Source organism: Chrysemys picta, chromosome 4, assembly GCF_011386835.1.
Source record: "Chrysemys picta bellii isolate R12L10 chromosome 4, ASM1138683v2, whole genome shotgun sequence".
In the NCBI taxonomy this organism is placed as follows: Eukaryota; Metazoa; Chordata; order Testudines; family Emydidae; genus Chrysemys; species Chrysemys picta.
In genome coordinates, this window is record NC_088794.1 from 23,991,376 (window position 1) to 24,007,334 (window position 15,959).

The 15,959-nt window shown below is 51.1% G+C and overlaps 1 protein-coding gene across 3 annotated transcripts in view; it reads right to left on the reverse strand.

Annotated features, from left to right (window-relative positions):
* Window positions 1-591: 591 nt before the first annotated feature.
* SPDEF (SAM pointed domain containing ETS transcription factor) overlaps window positions 592-15,959 on the reverse strand; it is a 28,004-nt gene continuing 12,636 nt past the window's right edge. For all 3 annotated transcript variants that reach the window (XM_065591678.1, XM_065591679.1, XM_065591680.1), the window contains exons 2-6: window positions 10,350-10,841; window positions 6,763-6,960; window positions 6,578-6,625; window positions 5,634-5,774; window positions 592-4,477 (exon numbers count right to left, since the gene is read on the reverse strand). In XM_065591678.1, coding sequence (XP_065447750.1) covers window positions 4,299-4,477; window positions 5,634-5,774; window positions 6,578-6,625; window positions 6,763-6,960; window positions 10,350-10,815 — 1,032 coding nt within the window. In that variant the 5' untranslated portion in view covers window positions 10,816-10,841 and the 3' untranslated portion in view covers window positions 592-4,298. The remainder of the gene's footprint in view (window positions 4,478-5,633; window positions 5,775-6,577; window positions 6,626-6,762; window positions 6,961-10,349; window positions 10,842-15,959) is intronic.

The following is a 15,959-nucleotide window of genomic DNA, read 5'->3' on the forward strand; positions in this document are numbered from 1 at the left end:
TTTTGCCTCTTTATTGGGGGTGTTAAGCACCACTAGGTCACCTCTTTAGGCAGTGTCCTTACCTGCTCCCTTAAAGGCGCAGTAGTCCAGGGGGACAGGAGCTCTGATTGTGCAAAAGCAGCACCTAGGCGTGAGTGCACATTTTCACACACAGCCTTATGCAAGAATGTGCCACTATGCCCTAGCAATAAGGGAAAGGGGTGGGGGAAAGCATAGGAGGATCTAGGGACCAAATTGGCGTGTGATTATGGGTTCCCAACTTGAGACACCACTAAAAGTTGCAGGGCTGGGGTTACAGAAATGGCAGAAAGGCAGCTTTGTTTACCTTTGATGTGTTGCTATAGCTAAAATCGAGGTGGACAGCAGCAGCTGCTCCCTACACTTAGAGTTTATTACTACTGTCCCACGGCGTTCATACACACACGCTCTGGGACCGTGCACACTTGAGCACAAACACACATGCACATTCCCTGCACACACATAGGGACGCGCACACGTTTTCATACGCAGAGGCAAGGAAACACTTGCTTTGCACATATCCGCATACATCCTTCCCACTGCAAACTGAAAAAAAACAACCCCAAAACAGACTAGACCATTGTTCATTGTAATAGAGAGGAGGTTACTGGACCGATCCTCGACTAGGGGAGGGGTCTATTAGCCACGTGGTTCACATCCATTTTTCCCCTTTTCATTATACACACAAATTTCACGGTTTTTCAGAAGATACAAAGCTGTCTCCCCCTCCCCGCAAGGCATCAGAACTTCAAGGCAATGAGATACAACATATGCTGGGAATCTAAGAAGCATTTCAGCTCCTACTCTGACATGTAAACAATACAAAATTATCAGAAGGAAATACAAAGGCAGCAGCCAACACAGGCAGCTCTTTTAAGTTAAAAAACAAAAACAAAACATGTACGTATATTTTTCTTTAAACTCTTATAAAGGATTTTACAGATATCCTGGTCTCCCTTCTAAACTCTTCATTTGAACCTGAACCACAACGTCTCATCAGCCAAAACCAAAAGAAAACAAATAAAAAATTATAATATAAAAGATCAACATTACCAGGTAACTTGACCTGTTATGAAATGTACAGTTTAAACAACCCTCTACCCTCTGTTCAAGTTCTATTGTACTATAATCTTGTCAGCTTCTGTTGATTTGTTTCCCTGTGGGAGTAAATTGCAGAGGTGTAAAAAAAAAATCCCTTTAAAAACAGGTACAAGAATAAGGCAGTCAAGAAAGTCCTGTGCAGTGCTGGTAGGAAATGAGTTTAGTGGGTCTCTGTCTAGTTCTTAGTAGACAGGTGTCCATACACCACATGAACAGCCATCACAACTGGTTCGTAGTTGGCAGTCTGAGCAGAAAGACTGACTGGGGCAGAGAGACCACATACAGGCTGAGCCAAAGCGCTGGCTATTTTGGGAGTGGAGGTTGGAAAACAAACCTTGATCTGAGTTTTGCAAATGGTTCCATTCTTTATAATGCGCTGAATCACAAAGCCCAGATTCAAACACCTTGGGGACTTTGAAATCTGGATCCAAAGTCTGCAGTTAGAGCCCATATCAGATGGAGAATGACTTCCTTAGTCAATGCTAGAAGGGGGACTGCCAGATCAGGACTGAAGCTGGAAGTAAAGTTACTAACTTTCTTGTTAGTAACCAGGCTATAATGTCAGTCTTCAGGCTTTCTGCCCCAGCCCCTTTCAACACCAGTGAATTTCCTTAATCACCAGTCAAATTAAGGAGGCAGAATACAGCCTTACTAGAAAACAAGCTGAACCTCTGGTCACCAAAAGCCAACCCAGTTGCCGTGCTGCGCTCTACCCACCTTTGATCACTCGGTGCTCCGAGAGCAGGCTGGATCTTTCTCCAGTCTTGGCTTGCCCAGGATAGGCAGCAGATTTTTCACAAACAGGATGGTGGTGTCGCTAGGAAACTAACTAGCACAACTGGGGCATAAACGCCACAAGTTGTGGTGAGGAAGGGAAACCTGCCCAGTGGCCTTCATTTTGTCCCCAGTGGGGCAGCACAGAAGGGATGCAAGATATACTGGTCCCACTGTTTGCAATCTACTCTTGCTTAGGAGATTGGCCATGGTACAGCAACCTGTCCAGCGGGCAAAGCAACATACTACACAGTCTGCTGCCTCCATGCTTCCCAGAAGAGCTTTTTGGTGTTACCCTGCTGCTCAGCCAGATGGCCTTCTCATGCATCCAAGTGCCAGGGTGTCCCAGCTTCGGGTCAGCGTGAGCCCTGGCAGAAGGCTGCTGTGTACGATCCTATTGTCTTTCCTTTCAAATGAGCCTTTCTCACATCCTGCGCATGGGTGACTTTGTCCTTTCACACACAATGCCCGAAAATGGTCACCGCACCCATTCAAGTGTGCACCAGAAACTGGCTAGTTCAGTCGCTTCAGATCTGAGTCGGGTGTCCGGGGTTTGGCCCAGTTAGGCAATCCCCGAGTTAGAGCCCACCCCATGATCAGCCACACTTGTCTTTGGTTTACAGCTGGTGCTGCTTTTGCACAAGGCAATGGGAGACGAACTGGGGAGGGAGTAGCAGAACTTGACTCCAAAACATTTGGGCCAGATTCTGATCTCATTTACAGCAGTGTGAATCCAGAGTAACCCGGTTGAAGCTCAGAGAGCTACTCCCGGTTTATACCAGCCTAACTAAGTTCAGAATCTAGTCCTGAAGTATTAAAATGGTGCTAAGGAATAATGGCACCCAGAAAAAGGGAAGCTGCCCACTGCATGTCTCAGAGGGCCAGTCGGACATGATGAACTCGTCGAAGCGATTTTCCCAGAATAGCAAGGCACGTGCTTCAGAACTGCTTCTCCGTAAGGAAGAGAAGCAGGACGCTTGAGAGGTTCTTGGACACACCAGCCAGTTATGCAGCTGCTAACCCAGCATCACACGTTACTGGACAATTCCACTGCTTCCTACTGCCGACCCACCTCCAAACGAGCCAACCAGGGAGGCGAACGCTTCAGCTGCAGCGTCTCCAGCCGATAACCCTCAGTCCTTCTGGCAGTCGTCTACACCAGAGCATTGCTGCTCTCTGCCGGCTCGCAGAGCCCTGTCACACTGGGGCATCCCTCCACTGCCACACAAGGCTGGGGGCATTGCCTAGTTGATCACATGCATATAGCAAGTGTTGGGGGGAGACTGCCTTAGTGGCAAGCACTTTCTGGCTATCGTTCTATCCTTGCCCCCACCAAGAAGAGACACCGCCAGTTAATGATTGGACTGACCAGCTACTTTTCTAGCCCAGGGAAGGATAGAAGGAACAGATTTCAGTTAGGCTATTGGTGAGGGAGTTGTCCCATTAAAGAAAGGCTCTGGACTGGCTGAGGGGGGTGGGGAATTACCTCTCTTCCATGCTCAGAGAACGGCTTCAGATCAGGAAAAAGCAAAACCAGTAGAATTGCCATGACGATATCCTTGGGATATTTCAGGACAACTCAAGCTCCCCACCTGGAAGCATCGACAAAGAGAGGCCGAATCTGATTATCACTAGATGTTGTGCAGTGTGTGTGTGGGTCTCTTATCAATCTTCAGGGTACACGACCGTCTCTAACTGATGGGGATCAGGAAGAAACTTCCCCAGGGGGCAAGTTACCCATCACTGCAGGGGTACCGGCACCTTTCACTAAAGCAGGGGTGGCCGGCCAGGCTCAGAAACAAGGACCAGTGGTCTGATGCAGTATGACAACTCCTATGTTCCCACGTGTGGACAGGACTCCTGGGTTTTACGCCCAGCTGCTATGCTGTGTGACCTCCAACGTGCCATAAATCTCTGCTAAGTGGCATCTGGTCTAGTGGTGCCTCTCGCACAGCCAAAGACTTGAAAAGCTGGGGGAGAAAAATGAACCTCATCCACAACAGTCAGACGTAACTTCTATTGGTTCGACGTTGCTTCCAGGCAGCATCCCCTCGCCCCCCCACCCCACCCAATTGTTGTGCCCCCCTCACACCACAGCTTTAGGGGGAGAAGGGGGCTTTCTACACAAACTCATTGGCCCCAGAATTAAATGTATACACTCTATTTCGCAGGCAGTCCATTGCTAGGCGGGGGTTCTTCCCCCAACACACACGCTTTGTAGCCTGGGGGAGGTTGGAAGCTCTGAAGTTCATCCTGCAAGTTTGATGAATTTCCAGCCTCTTGCACAACCCTAGACTTCATCTTTATTATCAAAGGTGGATCTCTTTTTGGAAGGGGGTGGGAGGTGCTGTGGTTATAGGGATCCCACCGGGAGGTCAGTCCGTTCCCCTGCTCCTGACCCCTTCTCAGACGGGGTGGACAAACTGATAGACCAGGCGCTGGGAGATGTCAGGTTTCCGGATGATCCCTTTCTTGTAATACTGCCGGATGGAGCGGCTCAGCTTGTCATAGTTCATGGCGGGCCGGTTCTTCCGGATTCCCCATAAACGAGCCACCTGGGCAGAGTCCTCGATCTTGAATATGCCTGAGAGAGGAACAAGCAGAGAAAAAGGAGGCAATAATACAGGATGGGAGTTGAATCATAGAATATCAGGGTTGGAAGGGACCTCAGGAGTCTAGTCCATCTAGTCCAACCCCCTGTTCAAAGCAGGACCAATCCCAGGGACACTGAGAAGCAGCATAGTCTAGTGGGCAGAGCACAGGACTTGGCAAAACTTGGGTTCTAGTCCCAGCTCTGACACGGCTCTGCTGGGTGGACGCTGACAAGTGATTCCCACTTTCCATGTGGCCATTTCCCCTCACACCCTTCATCTGCCTTGTAAAGTCTTTGGGGCAGGGACTCTGTGGACGTGTCTAACACAGACAGCGGCAGTGAACCTCCGAGCCCAGCTCGGCAAACTCAGGCTCACATGGTTCATGCTAAGAACAGCTGTGAAGACGATCAGCATAGAATCATAGAAGATCAGGGTTGGAAGGGACCTCAGAAGGTCATCAAATCCAATCCCCTGCTCAAAGCAGGACCAATCCCCAACTAAATCAAAAGCATTGGGCTCGGAAGCCTAGGGCAGGGGGCGTTGGACTCACGGACTAGGCTGCAACATAGCTACACGTCTACAGTAGGGTGAGCCCCATGAGCCTACGCCTGTTGACCCGAGCTCAGAGACCTGCTGCCATGCGCTGGGTAGACACACCCACAACATGCAGAGCTCGGGCTTTGATCTAGGCACTACAGGAATCCAGGATCAGGAGCCCAGTTTCACCAGGAAGGAAGTTTAGGGAACGGAAAATAGAGCTTTGGTTCCCACAAACTCACTGAGGGATAGAGTTTGGGGGAAGATAATGGGAGACTCAGATTTGTGTCTATGGCAATGAGTACCTTAGTCATACAGACAGGGAGACACCCAGGCATAGCGCCTCATTCTGATCTCACTCACAGCAGTGTAAACTGGGAGTCACTGGGCTTGATTTTCTGGGTGCAAAGAGAAGAGCAGGGCAGAAAATCTGGCCCTGTGGACTGACGGAATGATGACAGCAGAATCTGGCCCAGAGAGCTTTGGGTTGGAGCACCTGCCGGGGTGAATACTCGTGCTAGGAGACTCAACACTGTGGGGCCTAGGGGGGTTATGGCATAGATACAAAATATGGCTTTGAGTTCCCCAGGAGGAGTCAACAGCCCTCACCTTTCTCCTTATTGAGCCAGCGAATGAACCGTCCATAGTGATGAGGCTTCAGCAAAAGCTCTTTGAGGAACTGCCATAGGTGGATGGGCTGGCCTGAGCAGGAGGAGTCCACCTCGCTATCCGTCCAGCTCTCGTCACCCGCTGCGGCAGAAAGGAAGCACATGCCAGCTGTTAGTCAGTCGCTACCAGCAGAGGAGCAAGTGGCTCTGGGGACTGGGAACAGAGGGAGTCTTTCCTCTTCAGCTTGCCCAGGTCATCACGACTCATCAGTGGCCAAAAATGGCTGCCGTCTGATGAGAGGAAGGATGGTTCAGTGGGCAGGGCAATAGCCTGCAACTTGGGAATCCCAGGCTGAGTTCCCTACTCTGCCACAGTCTTCCCGTGTGAACCTGGGCAAGTCACTTAGCCTTTCTGTGCCTCAGTTCCCCAGCTGTAACGTGGGGATAATAGCCCTGCCCTGCCTCCCAGAAGTGTTGTAAAGACTGAGATTATCAGCTCTTTGGGATTGGGACCATCTTTTTGTTCTGTATTTGTTCGGCGCCTAGCACAGCACAGTCCCGTGGCTGGCACTCCTGAGTGCTACAGTAATAATACATTCATAATAAATACACACCAGATTGTGAGGCACTCTGATATCAGGGTAATGAGGGCTATATAAGTATCTGGGATAGATCTGATAGTCATTTCCCCTTTGGGCTTGTTATTAACCAGACACATTATTGACTAATTAACCAGGCTATTATTGACTAATAAATAGTGTATTATAATTACCACTCTGAGACTTAATTACGATTAACATATTGGTCCTGATTAAGAGAGAAGCAACCTCTGAAATAACTGGGGACCCAGTCACTGAATCATTGGTTCATTGACCCTCCTGCTGCACCCCCAGCTTCCCTCCTACCCCTCCTCGCTTCCTGTCCTTGGCAAAGGTGGGAACTCACCACAGTACCGCACTTCTCCGGGCGCAGCCTTCTCCTTCATCCAGGCAGCTAGAAGGGAAGGGCATGAGCATCAGGTGAGGGGGAGCAGAATCCACCCGCTACAAAGCGCACTGTTCCCACGGATAACACGGTTAAGGAAACTTTGCCGCGCTCACCCCGCCTCCTCCAACTCCGCCGGCATGTACCTGATTTCCAGATGTCCAGGTGGGCGTGCAGCACGTCCCCACACACCAGGGAGCGCTGACGGAACTGCTCCTCTGACATGGCACACAGATCCTTCCCAGACAGGTCCTGGAAAGATTTCCCGATCTGGGGCAGTCGGTACTGGTGCTCAGTCCATAGGATCCACTTCTGGACGTTTCCTGGACTCCAGTCCGCCGGATCTGTGGATGAGAAACAAAATGCCCCGCCCAGCCCTGGTGAGCAGGGTCGGGGGACACTTCTCCTCCAGAGAACACTCTGCAAGGGTTACAGTAACAGAGAACACTGCACCCCTCCCATGCTAAAAGGACAAGGGAGCTGAGGAGCAGTACTCCCTGCCTGTTCCCCCTCCTGCATGGCTGGGGCAAGGAAACTACCCCTCCAGTTTCAATCTACTTCAACCACTGGAAACATGGATCTTTGATCCTCTCCTGGGTTCCCTGCCTCCTTCTTTGTCCCATCCCCTTGGGAACCAGATCCCTTTCCTGCCAGGGGAACGCCCCACCTGCAGAAAGTCCCTGCCTCTACTGGGAGAGACTTCAACCCCAGTCAACAGATCTCAAAACCCACAGATCATGGGGGTGTGGGGGCAGGGGAAGGGAGCATCAGAAGCACCCTTCACCTACAGCACAGGGGAGCCTCCCCAGTGCAGGCCCAGCCCGGCCGTAAGGAGCGAGTCTCTTTGCACCAAGCCCAGCAAGCGCACTTTCAAATGAACAATCCAGTCAGGAGAAGAAGATGGACCGCGTGCCCACGGGGGAAGCAACAGCAGCGTGACCTGTCCGAAGGGCTGGTTCTCCTAAAGGGGCACATTTATCCTCCGCGTGCCAAATCACTTTGTTCCCCATTGCCACTGTTTGTGAAACAGCGACGCCCTCTGGAAGAGCACCTGGCTCGGGGCGCCCAGCAAGGCTATGCACCCAGCAAGTGCCTACTGCATGCACACACGTAATAGAGCAAATCACCTTCCCACATGCTGCAAGGTTCAAGGCTTCAGTGGATGGAAATCAGCATAGCCACGCTGACTGCCAATTGGACCAATGTTCTTAATGCCTCGATCCAGTAGCTTTATAGATGCTTAAGAAACTCCACAGGATACAAAATATTTCAAATGCAGAGAGAGACCAGCCAGAGTTCTGCCATGGTTCTGAGCTTCCAAGCCCAAAGAGTTTGGATCTGTGATTCCGGTTCAGGCCCCGCTCCAGCATTAGAGGTAGAAACCCTGTGAGCTATTTTAGACACTGCTCCCTCCAAATATATGGGGAGATCCTCAAAGGGTGTAAATTCACATAGCTCCATTGATTTACACCAGCTAAGGAGCTGGCCCGAAGTTCCTCATGCCAGAGGAACTCATCCTAGTAAACCAAACATACCTGCCCCCAGTGGCTGTGCATTACTACTGGAGACTTTGCCACCTTTGCTCTCTGTCCCAGTGCACCTTGCAGAGTCCTTTGCAATCAGTGCAAGGCAGGGGTTAAAATGCTCAGCATGGTTTTCATGATCTAGCTGGGACTCTCTGTTTCTGGCTCCAGCCGCTTCTCCTACAGGCCCCGGCTCCCAAACCCCATCGCTGACAGCACTGTCAGTTCCGGATCTGGGTCAACGAGGTGCTGTTTGCAGGGTCCCGAGCTCGCTGCTGGGTTTGGCTCTTCAGAGAGGATGTGCACGGTGCACTTTTGCACCATTGGAGCAAGAAGGCCCTGCTCCTGCTCCCACTGAATTCAGTGAGAAAATGCCCATTGATTCAGACAGGAGGCAGCTCAGGCTCCTCTGAAGATCAGATTGCTCATTTTGGTTCATACTAAATCCTGTCAGGACTGGGGCCAGATGGCTGCAACCCTGCTGTAGGCTGCTTGTAACTCAAAGGCACTTCCCCCGATATCCCATGCCATTGCATTTAAACACGTGCGCCGGATGATTTTAGAGACAGGTACGAACCACAATGCAACGTTTGGGTCCAGATTCTCAGCCCCCACACTATAAATCAAGGGTATTCGCATCGGGGGGAGGGGGGGGGTTGGTCCCTTCCCACCACGCCACGATTCCCTGGCATGACTTTTTTTTTTCTCCCCCCTGTGCATGTGGTTTCACTTTCACACCTCTGCAGCCCAACCCTGCTTCCTGTTGGTGTCACTAGCAGTTTTACCATTGATGTCAAGAAAAGCAGGTTCCATCCCCTTCCCCACCACCACCCCAGAAGAATCACCTGAGAGGACAGTTCTGTTAGACACTCAACATTCCACCACCAGCTCTCCCAAGTGGGAAATTAGAAAGAAAGAAAGAACAAACGAACGACCCACCCATTCGGCTGCTCCCTTCCTGACCTGCCATCCACTTGCTTAACACACATGACTTCAAAGAAACTTCTCACCCCCGGGGAAGAGATTCCCCCTGCAACCCAGTGAAATATATTTCACATTATCATAGACATGGGAGATGGGGAAAACCTGCTAGTCCCTATGAATCCAGCTGCCCTGGCCTCTGGGGAGACCAGAATATTTTGCTAGTGGGAAGCATCTAGAAGTCTAATTTAGGACCTATGAGGCCACGTCTACACTCTTGCTACTACAGCAGCAGAATTACGGCACTGCCGCACTGTAGCGTAAATGCTTCCTACATCAACAGAAGGGGGTTTTCTCTTGATGTAGGTCATCCACCTTTCCAGTGGTTGTTGGAAGAATCCTACACTGGGGGTTAAGCCGACCCAACTACAGTGCTCTGAGTGTGAAATTTTTCACAGCCTTGGGCAATGCAGCTAGACCGACCTAAGTTTTAGGTGGAGATCAGGCCTCAGACTCTTCCACCCCCAGCCCCTACCTGTTTGAAAACTTTTGGCAGTGGCACTGCTGGGATCCAGATGTGCCAGATGCTGCCCTCTCAGGGCCTCACTCACAGCCCACTCACTCTGTCGCAACCCAGCAGAACGGTTTGATGATTTAAATTGCTGTCAAATAAAAGGCTTTGAACAGAAAAAAGGAATCCGCGTGGCTGTTTTTGCTTGAGGAGTGTTGTGCCAGGGAAGGCCACAGAGGCCAGTGGGGGTGTCTTTCCTTCGACATCCCCGGCCCCTGGAAACGTGACTCAGCCTGCCCTGGAGAAATCCCAGCGAAGGGTGAGGAAGGAGCCCAGCCTCCATGGCCCAGTCAGTCTTTGGCCTCTCTGCTGAGAGTGCCCACAAGGGGGACAATTAGGACCTGACCCAAAGCTCACTGAGGACAACAGAAACACTCCCACTGCCTTCCAAGGGCTTTGGGTCCAGCTGTTAATGCCGGCTGCCCTGTGGATACTAGCGTACATAGCACATCCTGGTGCTCTCTGGTAAATGTGGAGGGCCAGGAACTCTCAAGCCACTCCATGGACATCCCGGACCAAGAGCCAACAATGCTTTTCACCTGCTGCCGAGCTGAATCCGAACCAGCAAGCAAGAGGTGACAAGCTCCACAACTCAGTCTGGAGCCCCCTGAGCCTCCGGTCTCCCCACAACAAGGCACTGAGCTCTCCTTGGCCCCTTAAATCCCCCCCCCCACACACACCCCCAGCGCAAAAGTGGAGAGACAGAAGGGGCACCCACCTGCTGCAATGTTGAGGAGCTTGCAAGCCGTCTCGATGTCCTTTAGCACTTCGCCCACCACCATGCTCTGCACCTGCTCCAGCGAGTGCTCCTCTAAGTGGAGGCTCTCCTGGTAGTCCATGTCGGGGCTCAGCCCCAAGCCCTGGCTGTCGATGATGGGGCACTGCTCCGGCTCCTTCTGCCCTTCGCCCCTGCCTCCTTGGCCACTGCCCTGAGGAGTCTCCCCCAGGCCCTTGGGCACCCAGCTGGTGTCCTCTGAGTAGAGCATATCGAAGTAGTGGAGATAGAAAGTGGGCAGGGTCTGCTCGGGCGTGGCAGGGGGGCTGGGGCTGTCCAGGGAGCTCCAGCTCCGGGTATCGGGGTCTTGTGCGGCGGGGGTCTTCTCCAGGCTGGTCAGCAGCAGGGCGTCCTGTGGGGCGATCCGGCCGTGAGGCAGAGCGGTCAGCCCCTGGCCTGCGCTGCCCATCACTCTGCCCGGGTGCGTCTCCAAGTCTGTCAGCCACCAAGGGGTGGAGAGAGAAACAAACCAACAAGCACCAGTCAGAAGGGGCTGGGGCTTGATAAAAATTCCTGCCTTTCTGCCCAGTGGTCAGGCACAAAGGGGGAAAGCTAAGCCTGTTAGTGGGAAAGAAGCCTCCAAAAGAGCCACTCGACGCCCGAAGAGACCCCCAGATGAAAACAGGTTAAATAGTTCTTCACAGGCCCGGGTGACTCCTTTGCTTCTGGGTCATTTGGCAATCAGGGGGTAGAAGGGGAGTGGGGAAAAGCCGATCTGCCTGGAATGATCAGATACCAAACGTGAGGGAGAGTCATCCTTCATCAGGGTGGTAACTTTCTGGAGGGGGTAGGAAGGAAAATGGTGTGAAGTAAATAAGCCCCTTGCCACAGTTGGCTGGGGTGGGGGGGGGGGGTGAGCTGAAGCCTGTTTGGGACAATGAAGCCATCAGCCTTGGGTGGGGAACTGCACATTCCTCGGGAAGAAATGGACACACAACCAGAGACGGGAGTGTGCCTGGGGAATCTGGTTTCTGAGCACCCTGCCTTGGACGGGGAGAGCATCTCTGCCAAGAACCTGAGCATTAGCGGGCACAGCCGTTCCCCATCACTGGGCAACGCAGGGCAGGAGAGATGCTGCTTGTGGCAGGGTTAGACAGAGCCCTGCATCTCAGGCAGAGGTTGGACTCCAGAACATTCCCCCTCACTGCTTCTGCTCCAAGCTGGGCCTCCAAACTCCTACCAGTTAAAATAACAGAGACAAGGCCCATCCTAGTGGGGCAGGGACCATCTTTTTGTTCTGTGTTTGTACAGCACCTAGCGCGGTGGGGTCCTGGTCTGGGACTAGGAGTCAAAGGCACTGCAATAATACAAATCAACAACAATAATAATAAATAAAAAAAATGATCGGAGTGTAACCAACAGAGCAGCCCTTTACATGGGCTTCACGTCACCAGCAGGCGCAGGGCACGTCTACACCAAGCAAGGAAACTGTTGCAGGGCCGCTGGACTCCACAAAACGGTTGGTTCTCTCTTGACTTTGCTACGGCTCAGAGCCTTGTAAAGCCCCTAGCATGGCTGTTGGGTGGATTTGAGGCATTGCAAGGGATTCCAAATCCTGGCTTGCTGCAATATCTTTTCACCTAGGGCCAGGTTTACAAAGGGATTTAGGCATGTAATGATGCAACTACCGGTAGACACCTAGTGAGATTTATATAAAAGCACCTATGCAGGTTTGGCACAGAAATCCCATTTGATGTCACTGGGAGTTAGCCATGTAACCTGCTTAGGTGTTTTTCACTAGGTGCCTTGTTGCATCGTTAGGTGCCTAAATCCCTTTGTAAGCCTGGTCCCTATCGTAGACCGGGGCTAAAGGAACGTCTACACTACCTGCCAGATCGGCGGATAGCGATCGATCTATCGCGTCTAGTGTAGATGCGATAAAATTGATCCCCGATCGCTCTGCTGTCGACTCCGGAACTCCACCGCGGGGAGAGGCAGAAGCGGAGTCGACGGAGGAGCGGCAGCGGTCAACTCGCCGCCGTCCTCACGGCCAGGTAAATCGACCTAAGATACGCCGACTTTAGCTACGCTGTTCGCATAGCTGAAGTTGCATATCTTAGGTCGACCCCCTCCCCCAGTGTAGACTTAGCCTGAGAGTGTTGTCCTGAAGAACACTGCTCTCCCCATGGGGATTCTCTAACAAGATCTAGGCCTCGGTGTATCCACTACTATTGCACCCAAGGGCAGCTCACACAATTACAATGCCATCGTCATGAGATCTCCAGTCATTAGGGGCTTGATCCGAAAGCCAATGACACCAACAGTAGTTCAAACCCTAAATGAGTGAGGCACTGGCATTTCTGGCAGCACAGATCCCACAGGGATGAGCATGGTATAAAAACCCTGCACAGAGTGGCTGGCGATTAGACTGAGCCCCAGTTATAAGGCAGGCACCCCATTGTTCATGTCACTTCCATGAGGAGACCCTCTGATTTCAGAATCCCTGGCACCGTTTCCATCAGACTGGAAACGCGGCATAAACATTTTTAATGGTGAGAGTAATTCACCCCTGGAACAATTTACCAAGGGTCGCGGTGGATTCTCCATTGCCAACAATTTTTAAAATCAAGATTGGCTGTTTTTCTAACAGATCTGCTCTGGGAATTATTGTGGGGGCAGTTCTTTGGTCTGTTATACGTGCGATCAGCTAGATGATCACATTGGTCCCTTCTGGCCTTGGAATCTATGAATCGGATGACAGGGCACACGGCAGGTGATGGCTCCTGGCCACGAACCCCTTCAATCCCCGTTGGCATGAACTTTTTGCACTTGTTCTTTTCTTTCCAGAGCACATGTTTAAAAGCCCAGTTCCATCTGTCTCCTGCACACAGGGAGCCCTGGACTCTGCAGTGAAGAGGAGGAGCCTGCTGAATTTCCATGGCAACCGCGGGAAATGTCTCCATCAAAAGAGAAAGCCTGATAGTGCCCTGAGAGGAGTCCTGAGGCTTTAAAGAAAAGAGCCCTCTGAAATGAGTGTGCCATTAAAAGGGCACCGTCGGGGTCAATTGTATAGCTGTTTGCACGGCCCGTGTCTTTCTTTGTATGGGGATTTTCCACCTTTCCCCCTCCTCCCTCCCCAACAAATGATTCCCTGCTCTTTTTCTCAAAATACAGCAATCCAGTGCTGGTAAGGGACCCTACAATAACAAAGCAGCGTACACAGCCGGGTAATGCCAATCGATCCTACCATAATAAACCAGACCATCCAGCTCAACACATGAGTGATCCCACAAAAACAAACCAGTGCACACAGATCACAGACTGTAAGCGCTTTGGGGGCAGGGACCGTCTTTTTGTTCTGTTTATACAGCACCTAGCACACTGGCGCCATGACGGTCACTCCTGTAATACAAATAATGAACAGTAATAATGGCACACACACGTGACCCTACATAACAAAGCAGCGTGTGTACTTGTGGGCCATTGCTCCAAAGTGACCCTACAAAAACAAATCAGTCCGTGCAGCAGGCCAGCACACAAGCGACCCTGCAATAAACAAACCAACGTACACTGGAGGATGGGAAAACATTGGTGGGTAAGCAGATTTCAGTGCGATGTTTCCCAGTGGGTATTATATAAAAAAAAAAAAAGCAGCAAGAGAAAAATAGCAATGAAGATACTTCATTGGGTTCCTTTAACACGAAGGATGAAACGGTGAATCTCCTGAGTTTATTCAAGCCCTTCTAACCAAATAAAGGTATCCTTTGTGTAGGAGAGATGTTATTTACCAAAGTGTTCTGTACTGCGTGTTACTATCTTTGTACATTTTTCAACGTGCCAAGAAAATTTCATTGCCATTCTGCTGCTTCTAGCGAATGGGCTGGTCTCATGTCCACTCCCTGCAGTCAGTGATGGCTGGTAAATAAGAGATAATTAAATGTCATTAATAGCCGCAAGCTAGACTCCCATTAACCACAGATTTGCCAGTGGAAAGGGTGGGGATGGGAGGAAGGAGGAGACATCTGGAAGATTTACATTGTTACAGTTAAACTCATCCTTCAGACAAAGCCAGGAACGAAGTCTGCAACGATTTTAACAGCAGCAATGTTTAACACTTCCCCGGGGCCTTGCATCTCCCATGTGCTTCACAAAGGTTCCCCAATTATCCCCAGGAGGGAAGTTTTATTATCCTTGGGCCAGGGCCTCCACTACTGTAAATCATTTCTCCATTGAAGTCAAGTCCTGGCCCCCTGCAGTAAATATAGGGCAACGGAGGCACTGGGAGATTAAATGACTTGCCCAAGGTCATGCAAAATAAGTGGCGGAGTTGGGGTTAGACCACAGGAGGTCCTGGCGCCAAATCCTATGCACTGACCACTATGCCATCCCGCTGCTCCTTTCTGGCCTCAGAATCCCAAAAGGCCAACATTTCCTGAGGGCTTTTTGCGGCACATAACTGAAAGCCCAATTTTTGAAAACAAACCTCTTCCTACACCATGTGCAAAGGAGGCATTCCACAGCGATGGCCAGATTTTCCAAAGACTTAGCACTCAAGGGCCCCCCTAGCCTGCTGGGCTCTTCTGAAAAACCTGGCTCCAAATGCTTCAGTGCTTGTATTCCAAAAAAGAAAACGTATACAGCCTGGCCCGCTCGCAAGCAACCCTACGATAACAAGCCAGTGTGTGGCTCCCACTGCTCACAAGAAACCCCGGCTACAGTACGAAACCCAGTGCATGCAACCCTAGCCTTAACAGGCAACGGTGCAACCATCATTCAAGGACAGCCCTACTAAACAGCTACCATCAAACCCTTGAAGGCAGTAACTACTTTTGCGCACGGGTCTCAGATGCTGCATTGTAACAGTGCTGAACCAACTAACGAGCAGGAAGAGGCTGACTATACGAGGAGCTTCTGCTCTTGTGTATACGCTATAAACACATTCAGGTTTGTGAGGGTATTACGGTCATAGGGGCCCAGGTAAGTCCCTAGCACATATAGCTAAACAGATATACACACACACACATGCCATGCAAATACCCCCACACGCATATATTCGCACAACGCAATCACATACCCACACAGAGTTAGAGCCCAGCTAGCATCGATAGCCCCGGCTCATGGACGGGAAATGGAGCTATGCTGATTTATGTCAGGTGGGGGTCTGGCCCCATAGACTTTAATAATCAATAGCCCTGAGGGATACAGAAATACTAGGCTGCCTTTAAGTGGCGAATTTTGCTCAGACAGGAGACTTTTAGAAACATGTCGGAATGTCACAGCGGCCCCGGAAGCAGGCTTGGCCTTTCTGATCAGGCACCCAGTAAGGTGATCCTCCGCAGAGCAGGTGCTAACCCCCCTGCTGCCCAGCAAATATTGCATTTTCTCTGATGCTCCGGAGGCCAGAACTGGGGAGTCCCTAGCTAGGGGGGTCCACGCCTCCCAAGAGGCACCAGGTTTCCCTGAGAGATGCTGCGCAGTTCCAAACCTCTGGTTTATTTGCTCTGGATTAGATGAAGACTTTAAGAGATCAGCCTTAAATCCAGCCCCATGCTGCTCCCTGCACAAAAGGGAAGCTGGTAACAGCTTGCGAGGCCCTAGAAAGCCCTTTGCAAA